At 46.4% G+C, this 10,674-nt stretch overlaps 1 protein-coding gene across 1 annotated transcript; it reads left to right on the forward strand.

Moving 5' to 3' along the window:
• The first annotated feature begins 1,440 nt into the window (after window positions 1-1,440).
• Window positions 1,441-9,296, forward strand: LOC128771432 (ankyrin repeat domain-containing protein 26-like). The gene is made up of 16 exons (XM_053886876.1): window positions 1,441-1,480; window positions 1,708-1,885; window positions 1,955-2,070; window positions 2,135-2,171; window positions 2,241-2,345; window positions 3,818-3,957; window positions 4,132-4,162; window positions 4,226-4,292; window positions 4,364-4,412; window positions 5,634-6,085; window positions 6,151-6,303; window positions 6,365-6,565; window positions 6,638-6,750; window positions 7,705-7,834; window positions 7,899-8,168; window positions 8,229-9,296. Coding segments are annotated over exons 1-16 (2,301 nt in total). The 5' UTR covers window positions 1,441-1,479; the 3' UTR covers window positions 8,487-9,296.
• Window positions 9,297-10,674: the final 1,378 nt, after the last annotated feature.

Below are 10,674 nucleotides of genomic sequence, written 5' to 3' on the forward strand. Positions count from 1 at the left end.
TTCTCCGGTCGGAAATTCATTCTCTGCCGTTTTGATTACATGTTGCACAGACTGTTATTTGCTTCCTGTCGCAGTCTGGAGTCCACACTCTCCTTCGTGACTCCATGTCGGAACTGGAGAAGTTGATGTTACGGAGCTCAACTTTTTGTCTGAATGAGTATCAGACTCTTGAAGAGCTGGTGACACGATATTGACCCGAACTGAGTCTGTGCAGTGCACTGCAAAATCTCGAAAACAAGCGGCCATGTTGGGACGTCAGTGGCAGAAGCCTCAGCGCTTTGCTCTCTGTGAAACACCTACAGTGTGTTAGAGTGGCGTGAAAACCTCAGGACAATTGTCTCCTTAGAATCCTAGAGTCATGATGTGAATGTCTGCTCTTATAGGCTGCTGCTTTTTACGTTGTTGAAACACCATATATTTGCCTCATTTGTGACGCCAAAACAGCATTTTGACCACCGTTCATTGAAACTATCAACAGTGTTCGATGTCTGCTGAGTGGAGCAGGACTGAAGTGCCAACTCACAGATTACCAAACGTTTCATCTTAACTGACCTCCTCTCACTGGAGCTCGTAACTATGGCACTAGCATTGTAGCTAGCATTGTAGCTAGCAAAGCGCTACACAAACTTGGAGTGTAACACAAGCATCTTGAGGAATATAAATTAAAGAATCACTTTGGGAGTTTTGGAACAAATATGTACAACACAACATGAAGGAATAAATGCATAAAAAAGGAGAAATATGAAAATGATCACTATAAAGCTGCTGTACTCTTCGTTATTCAGGTGTTTTCAGATTTGAAAATACAAATTAACAAATGTTTTGGGGTTTTTTTTGCTTTAGAAGTCAGACTAAAAAATGTCCAAATCCAGTCACCAGCCAAAGGGAGAAAAATATTTTTTTTGCATAAACACATTTTTTTATTTATATAATCCATTATGTAATGACATTATTATTTAGTATTATAGTAAATCATGAAAAATGTACAAAATTGATACGTCAGAAATATTTTTAAAAATGTAACTTTTAGCTTCATGAGGGCCACATGTGCCACTACAATCGACCCCAAATACATTCATCTAACTTTATTTAAACGTCTATAACCTTGTTATTTGCTAAGGACAGTTTGGGAGTTTTTTTTTGTTTTTTGAGAAGATTGCCCCAGGACCTTTCATCTTGTACCCGAGGGTCGTGTCCTTTTAAAAGAAACCAGAGGAGAAGGTTCACGACCGAATCTTCTCGTCCAATTCTTTGGAGATCTTACAGCTAAGTGAAGCTCAGCTCTCTTTAACGTGATCCTTTGATGTGGTCTTTAATGATGGCCCTGTGATGTCATGGATTCAAACGAGGAGCTGCAGGTCGGGATTGGAGCACGGCGTGATGACAAGCCGCCATCAAAGGTGGCGGACATGATTAAAAGTGGCAGGCCACAGTCCTCCACAGTGCAGCGTCAGGCCAGCTGGAACAAAGAGTCACATCAGTGAGTGTGTTTCCTCTCGCCGTGTCAAATATCAATTTTCACTCTCAGAGAACTAAATATCATGTAAGTAGTGGCTCATAACGGTTCACCTGGTTTACCAGGGCCTTCACGTAGGTGTGTCCTGGGCCCTTAGCGGTGGGTTTCTGGGCTATAGTCTGTTGAATAAATGTGTTTTATTTGTGTTTAAAAATGCTTCAGAAGTGCTGTGTTGTCTCTTTGGTTTTCAGTGATGGGGAGAGTCTTGGAATTTCCCAAAGAAAAGCACCCTCACGCGCTCCAGAGCAGTAAGGCCCACCCGGTTACGGAACATGCACAGAAGCAGCTCAAGACAACCTTTCTGGGGGTTTGGAAGGCAGACATGGCCAACGTGAAGAAGAGTCTCTGTCATCCCGTCACCAAAAAAAGGTTATCATCTGGCTAATAACACCAACACGCCGCAGAGCAGAGCATGAAGTCCTTCCTTGTTCTCCGCAGCCATCGGCCCGGGAAGAAGCTACAATCTTGCATTGCAAAAGCCGACTCGCACCACGGTCCGAGGAACGTGAGCACAACCAACCACCACTGGTCGGAATCACCGGGTGAGCAACACGGTGAGTGAAGGAGACGAATGCCGGTCTTCAGTAGGGGCCCTCATGAGGATTTTCTTTGTTCCAGATGAAGACGACTATTCCCTGTCTGAACCGCTCCACAGGTCAGTATTTTGGACGATGGTTGGATAAGGTATTTTAAATCAAGACCTCTGCTCCTGTTTCACTTGTAGCACATCTTTTCTGGGAAACCATTCACCAAGGGCAAGCAGACCCGACGTTGACAGCTTCGCGAGTGACTGCCACCAACCGCGGAGTGACGGAGGTTACGTATTAAGGTCTGTTAGGTGGTGTTCTTTCCAGTCTTCTTTGCTCCTTGGAGCTCCGTGATGCTACTGCCACCTGCTGTCTTATTTTGCTCATTGCACTCAGTGATATTATACAGACCAAATGTGGGAATGCATGAGGTATGCCCTAGTTCTTTAGTGAGTTCCTACCTCCAGTCAACTCTCTGTGACCCTAACTGGCCATTGGCCCTGGTATCCTTGCCTCTCCGTATGGTCCTTCTGATTCCTACTGAGGGATTTTATACGAAACTATATTCAGGCTGTTAAGAGCTCACTCAGAGGTCATAGTCAGAACTGACTGATTTTTAGAAACTCTTCAGGAAGATGAGACATGGCAGTGGACCATTGCAACTCTGGTACCCTGTGTGTCTTTCCACTGGTCCAGTATCAGCAACACATTCTCACTCATAAAGCATCAGCTTATTGATGATCAGGTGGACTTTTGCGTCCTGTGTTGACGCAGATCTAAAGAGATATTAAGGCCCATCTATGCTGCCTTTACGAACGAAAATGTACCCGTCCTTTTCAACGATCTGTCACTGATCACTTGCTTTCATGCATTCTTTACTTTTGTGTTGCTGTTCACCACCTTATCCACCAGAGGGAGCAGCCCAGAGTCAAAAGCTTGTGACAACAACAAACTCCAAAACGAACATGGTGACTGTGGAGGAAGTGTTGATCATGTATCTTGGACACAGCGTTCTAGAAGGCGGTCAGTGAGGCCATAAAATATATCGCGACTGGAGGACGGAGAATTTCTGCTATTGTTACATCTTCTTCGTGTCTCATTGGCGCTACGTGTCGGGTAGTCACAGCATCACTGGCCCCCCATGGTTTCCGGTGATACTGCGTCATTTCTCGTAAGTGTAGCAATATGGATTAAATTTACATAGAGGGCGTACGTAAATGGATTTGTATGTAACATTGAGCATAAATGTACTCTGCCTTAAGGCTTTCTACTGTATCTAAGGGTTCCTTTCCCGCTGTATTTCTTAATGTTCAGAAAGACTTGGCTGGGTGTGGACACAAACCATTGTAACCTCTCATCGTTGCCTTACTAGGTAGGTTACATATATACTCTACTTGACTTAATACAGTATAAACATAGTGCCTAATGTGACACCATAAAATTGTACTTGAAGAGTGAAATCTGTGAAGCGTACCCCATGCCTTAACCCATACCCCAACCATTCTTAGGAGTTGGACTGTCCAGTGGAACACTGCCTCGGGCGTCAGGAGATGGGAAGCCAATGGGGGAACATTTCATTCAAAGGAATCCTAACGTGTCCACATGTAACACAGCATTAGGGTACTAACTTCTACGTCAGCAACGAACGTAAACACCTACTTGAGGACTGAGAATTTAGCCACGTGAGCGAGTGGCCTCCTTCATTATCGCTTGAAGTTGGTTTCGAGCTCATATGGCTTTGATTCCACCTGGTGACCCTGAAATCCTTTCGCAGGAACATCTATCTCAGTACTCTTGACACCACAAAGCCTGTCGTCCTGAAACTTGCACCTCGCCTGTACCCCAACACGAAGAATAGAAACTCTTCCTCCAGAACAGACTCGGAATTCTCAGTACCAGATTCTGATGAAGACGGTGAGAAACGACTGCAGAGGCAGACCCCCATTTCTGACCTGAAACTGTATTTGCTAAATTGCAACATAGTTCATGGATATGTGTATAAATGTTTCCACCAAACTGTAGCATTTGTTCTGGCTGCTATTCAGCTGTTCCAACAGTTGAATTAACGGGTCGTTTTCTTTGTTTTAGACGACATCAACAGCTCAGATTCAATAACCTGGTGAGTTAAGAATTGATTTCAACCAAAGTTCATTCCCACGTTACATTGGTTTTCTACATTCAGGCTTCCACAAATCACAGAACTTGACTGTCCGTCCTCAGAAGAGGATGCGCCTGTCTTGGATGAACCGGTTTGTCTCTCTTTATCCTTTAATTCCACCAAGGTTTTATTCTAACTTGTATTTTCATCACTGCCTCTCAGACTCAAACGGACAACTCTGAGATCATGTCAGTGGTTCAAGGCACCAACGGTAAAATGCATTTTCTTATTCACCTGGTCACTTGGTAAAAGCAAAGCTCAGATTGAAGAAGTCGTGAACGCAAGAGGGTGTTAGTTTAATACACATGAGGCGAGAGAGGCAACAGTAGAATCCACCGCGGTATACAAGTTTATTACGACTACCCGCTTGGCATCAGGCCTGTAAAATGTTCAAGGTAATTGTACACTTTCAATCTCATCATCATGCAGTTTTTTTTCTTCTATCCTCACCCGCTTGTTTGTTGCTGGGTCGCGGGGGCAGCAGCTTTAACAGGGAGCGCCTAATGTCCAACCTCCGGGCAGCCAGCTACAACTGGGGGAACCTGTGATGCTCCCAGGCCAGTGAAGGTCCTGGGTTGACCCCTTGGTCTCTTCCCAGCAGGCTGTTCCTAAAACCACCTCCAAAGGGAAGCATCCAGGGGGCCTCCTCATGAGGTCCCCAAAGCACCTTATCTGGAGGAGCAGCGGCTCTACTCCGAGTCTCTCCCGAGTGACACAACTCCTTGCCCTATCTCTATGGAAGACGCCCACCACCCTTCTTAGGAGACTCATTGTATCCTAGATCTCACTCTTTCATGAGACTAGGTGAGGGTCAGGACCAAAATTGATCAGTAACTGGAAAGCTTGGAGAGCTCAACCCTCATTCAGACACAACAGTGTGGTGGAGCAATTGCAATACAGCCCCTACTGACCAATCTCTCTTGCCCCCTCACGCAAGAACAAGACCCTGAGATACCCAAACTTCTCCAATTGAGGCAAGGACTCCCAACCCAGAGAGCGCAATATATCTTTTTTGTTTGAGAACCATGGGCTCTGATTTAGAGGTGCTGATCCTCACCCCAGCCACTTCAGTTTTTAAACAACACATGTCAGATTTCTATCCACAAAGAGATGAAGCTTGAAAAACAGTCACTTGTGCCTCCTTACGTATAGGGTCTACTTTCAGTATCCCCAAGTATATTTCAGTATCCCCAACTTTCAATGGCCACTGGAATACTATTAGTTCTTGCTCTGTAATCCTAATTGGAAACTAGAGTAGGATCAATATGTGTATAGGAAGCTCACACGGAAATGAATTCATGTGATGGTACATCAGGTTTGGAGGGAACAGGCTTGAGAGGTCTCGTCAAGACAACGATTTTGGTTGTCAATTGCTCCATGCTCTGGGTAAAAGTATGGATTGAAAATAATCTGATTTATTGAATGCTTGCAGCTGTGGCATCCCACCACTGTGGAGCGATCAGTTCATCGGACATCACCGGCGCGGAAAATGAAATTCAGCGAGTCACATTGCAGTTGACAGAGAAAAGTCTGCAGCTGGACGCGCTGCAGCAGGAGAAGGGCAGCATAGCCGCTCGCGCTGAGGAGCTGGAGGCCGCCGTCCGTGGCGAGGCGGCCCGCCACGAGGCCACCCAGGAGCGGCTGCTCCAGGCGCAGAGCGAGAGCTCGCTGCTCAGGCAGCAGCTGGAGGAAGCCAAAACCAAATATGTGGAGCACGCCGTCGCTGCCGCTCAGGAGAGTTTTAGCGACATCCTGTCAAAGCTGCGATCTGACAGTGAGGAGAAGGTCAAGATGGTGGAGGTGAAGAACAAGGAACTGGCTGACAAAGCAGCAGAACTTCTCAATCAGATCACTAAATTACAGGAGGAGAACAAAGAAGGACAGGTAATTTTTCACGGTACGGAGTCTCACCTGCTGATCTTGTGACCGAGTTCACTCCCGCTCCGCAGACCGCAGCCAAGCAGCTCCAGCAAGACCTCACCGACGCCCTGAGGAAGCTCTCGGCGAGCGAAGCCTCTCTGGATGTCAACACACGTCATCGGAATGATTTGGAGGCCGAAAAGTCACGACTGCTCAAAGAAACTGACCGACTCAAAGGACAGGTAGGAGGCGCTGAAGCGTGACGTCACAAACAAACTGTTGCTAACACTGAGACTCGTGCAGCTGGTGGAGAGCGAATCCCAGCGTGTGCAGGCTCAGAGGTGGATCACCAGTCTCAAGTGCACTCTGGATGAAAAAGACAGCCAGTTCAGCATCGCCAACCAGAAACACCAGGAGTCTCTGGCGGCGCTGGACATCAGCTGTAGCCAGCTGCGACTCTACATAGACGAGCTTGAGAAGGATAAAACTGAACTGAGCAACCAGGTGATGGCGCTGTTTCATCGCTCTCATCACAAATGTGTCGTTTTAACTCTGCCATCATTGTGCCATGTTCAGGTAGAAATTCAAATGAAGTTAAAGGAGGAAGCGACGAGTCAGAGGGAGAAGCTCCAGACCAGTCTGCTTCAAGAGCGAGAGAAAAATGCTGAACTCAGGGAGAAAATACAAAGGTGACTTGTCCCAAATCTCTCTTGACGTCTACATGGGGACCCTCTTGTATCTCTGGCACATTTCAGACTTGCCGCAACTGAGGCTGAACTGGTGGAGGCCAAACTATTTGGCAATAGAAACATGGAGTGTTGTAATAAAACACTTGAGATCAGTGGTCAAACCGAATCAAACTAAAGGCCAACACAAATTGTCTGGGCTGAAACTGTCTGACATCACTGGGTAGATTCATGCTGGGACGCTTTACTTTTCCATTCTGAAACGGAACATAAAATCGATGTTGCATGTTCATGACATCGCGCTATGCATGTACACGCCAATGTTATAATAGTTTGGGATTTTTCATTTTCGTTTTTATTTAGTTTTACATTTTTCAGTTAGTTTTTCAGTTAGTTTCAGTTTAGTTTTTACTAGTTTTAGTGTTAGTTTTAGTTCATTGTTTTTTTTACTTTGCTCTTTCCGCTCCTGTTTTGGAAGGCAAAAGTCTCTTTCTTCTCTGAATAGACAGGGTGGTCGTGTGGATGAACAGGCAGGCAGTGAAGTTTGTTTTCTGACCTCTAGCGACTTTTTTCACGTCAGCCCAAGTGCTGATTTTATTGTAGTCACGATTTCCTGCGCAGCCAAACATGTCACATCTTCTTTGCCTCGTCTCTCGCGGTCACAGAATATGTCGTTCTGAGGTTGATAAATGCACCTCTGCCGCAGAGAGATTGTTCACTCTCTGCCTTTGTGAGTCAGTGAAGTCACAGCTTGACATTTGGGTGAGACGGCAGGCGAGAGGCTTCTCCGGATTCGTTATGAAGACAAAAAAAATAAGAGCTTCCGTGGACCAAAATAGCAGTGTAACATCTTCATCTTCCTAAAACTTTGAGAACAGGTGGGGTTCTCTGCTAGCAGTCCTGAAGGTGTTGTAGAATCAGGTATCAGCTGTCTAACGCCCTGCTGTCCTCCTGCAGGGTCCAGTCAAAGTGGAAGAGTGAAAAGTCCAAACAACTTGAGACAGAAGCAGAACCAACATGCAGCCTCAAGATGGAACCGGGTCGGCACACACCAGTGGACGATGCCATTGAACGACTCAAAGAAAAGGTCGGTGCTCCGACACCGTTCGGCCCGCATTACACGTGAATGATCCGCCCGCATCTTCTGCCAGGTGGACACTCTCCAGATGCAGCTGGAAATGGAGTCGTCTCACAGCAGGGAGCTGGAGAAGGTGAACAGGAAGCTCAAGTATCAGCTGGCCCAGCAGAAGAGAGCTCGAGGTAGCAGTGAGCATTTCGAACAGCTGGAGAGAGACGTGTTGGATCTGAAAAGTAGAGTGGAGACCACGAAGCTGGTGGTAGAGCAGTACCAACGTGACCGGGACAAGTTGATCCGGCAGGAAGTGCAGCAGAAGCTGGACCAGGTCAACATCTTCCTGCAGGTCAGAAAGGCACAGCCAGGCTGTTTGGCGCCACTCAGAACTCAAGCCCTTGTCTCCCAGTCGCAGGCAGATTGCCAAGATGCTCTGGACCAGGTGAGGGCGGCGCACGAGGCCAACCTACGGTACCAACTGGAGCAGAAGATCCAGGAGTTGGAGTGTGAGCTGGGCCACACGCGATCTAAAGTCCGGCATGAACGGCCCTTGAATAACGGCACCTTGGAGCAAGTAGACTTTGAGGGTTCTTGCCGGATGTGGCCGCCGTGGTCGCAGCAAACTGCCTTGGAACCCCGCACAGGCCCCACCACAACAGGAGAGTGAGACACAGACGTCTGAACAACTGAGCGTATTCAGTGGAATGTAAATCCATTTCCTCTATGTCCTTTGACATGTTTACTCTTGAGAACCACTTCCACTTTACCAGAGATGTTCATCAGTTTGTCATCGCTCAAAAAAGGGTGTGGTTCCTCTGGGTGTTTCTGAGGACTGGACTTGGACTTGTGCTTGTTCTGTTCAGATCTTTTATGGGGAGAACTTGTAGATGGTGCAAGAGAGGTTTAGAGACAACAGGAGGAAGCCCCCTGTGGCTATCATCAAAACCTCCTCAGCTCCTTCAAGTCAAAGATGGAATGACGTGTATCTTGGGACCTTGTTCGCGAGTGAGGCAGACATGACGCTGTAGCTCCAGGTGTGTCCTTGCTCTCACCTGTGGTCATGAGATCTGAGTAGTGCCTGGGAGACAAACTGGCTGCAGAGACGGGGTGAGAATCCAGGAGAGGCTCTGAGTTGGACCTCGACTTCTCAAGCTGGGGAGATGTCTCAACAAGTTTCCCAAGTCAAGAGTTATGTAAAACTAGGAGGAGTCCCTGAGGCAGACGCAGGGCATGCTGGGAGGATGGTGTCACTCAGTGGACGGTGCAACACCCCCTGTGTTACACCCAGAAACGCTGGAGGTTTCACACTGAGTCTGGACTTCTCAAAGGCGACTGCTGCCCCCTGTATGTTTGCATAGTCAAATGGGGCGTGGCTAGTAGACTTCATGTATCTTACTGTACTTAATGTATAGCACGGCTTATGAACAATGATGGGGTGCAGAAATGGAAGAAGAGCAATAAAATAAATGACCACATGAAAGGCAAATTCTGTTCTTATTTTCTCCATACTCTAATCTGGTCAGTGTCTTTATATTTCTGACCAAATGAACCAGTTTTTGGACTTTTAAAACTGAAACCAGGCAGAAGACCGGGAGCTGCAATAACATAGTTCAACAACCATCTAGCAAAGAAAAGGTATTTGTGAGGAACAGAGGCGAGGGGACGACGGCGTCAAGGCAGACCTATAATTTTCCACCCGCCCACTAACCTGCCCAAATCACGGAGGTCTACAGAGAGCTTAATAAGCAGGAGCCACCAAAAACAGTGGTGCTCAGCCAGGATGATAATGACAGCGTGCGGAGGAACGTGTCGGCTGGATGAAGCCAAGGCACACAAACACAGCACGATCAGAAAACTCAGACAAGCCAGTTAACTCACCTCCCTGGCTGTGAGAGAGAAGGTCATGTTTGGCTGTCAGCAGGATTATTGTGTGTCAGAGAAGCCAGTTTCAGAAGAGCTCGACTCCAAACATTCGGCTGCGCAAGTGCTCAAAACAAAGGAGGCAGAGAAAACTAGACTTTGCTTCATGCTTAAGGGTGTGACATCCTGAAATATGGAAGACGCTGACATGAGAAATCAAGGAAAGCAATGATGAAGAATATAAATGTTATAGTGATAGTATAGTTACAATGATACTTAACCTCTTCTTTTGCAGGAGAAGACAACATGTGAAAATCTTGCAGGTCTTTAACACCTGAAAAGGTGTATTGTGTCGGCCAGAGTTTGTGTAGCAGGGATCAGCTACCATGCACCGGCAATAGGTGACAGAAACTGTCTAGAAAGTAAAGACACTAAAAGCTTTTCTGTGAATTGCAAGAGCAGTATGTGCCATCGACAGGATTTACCTCATGCAGTGATAAAAGATGTAGGTATTTTTAGTTTCTCAACAGGGATGGCTTGTTTCCACTTCATCAAAAAGGATCCAACTGAAACCTGTGCAACTGTTTTAGAATCTCGTGCTCCTGAAACATGGTTTCAGGGGAGCGTTCTACTTTCTACTGTGTCATCTGCCAGGACTTCTGTGCTAAAAGAGGATTTATTCTCAGCATCGCTCCATGCCTCACATCTGTGTTGGAAAGAATAGAGAAATAGAGACGTTTATTTTTCCTTGAGCGTGAATATGAAATATTATACGAGTGGGAGTTTTAACTTGGAAATAAGGCCTGAAATAGATTAGCATCTCAACTGTTAATATGACAGGTCAAATGTCCAAAACTCTCAGCAGACAACATGCTAAGTGGTTTGTAAGGAGGTGTCTAAGAAATAGTCAGATGACTGGATGCCAGTCTTCATCTACATCAACTCTTCCATAAACTGTGTTGTTGTTTTTTGTCTAAAGGTTCCCAGGGGTCTAA

Source organism: Synchiropus splendidus, chromosome 14 (assembly GCF_027744825.2).
Source record: "Synchiropus splendidus isolate RoL2022-P1 chromosome 14, RoL_Sspl_1.0, whole genome shotgun sequence".
Taxonomy (NCBI): domain Eukaryota; kingdom Metazoa; phylum Chordata; class Actinopteri; order Syngnathiformes; family Callionymidae; genus Synchiropus; species Synchiropus splendidus.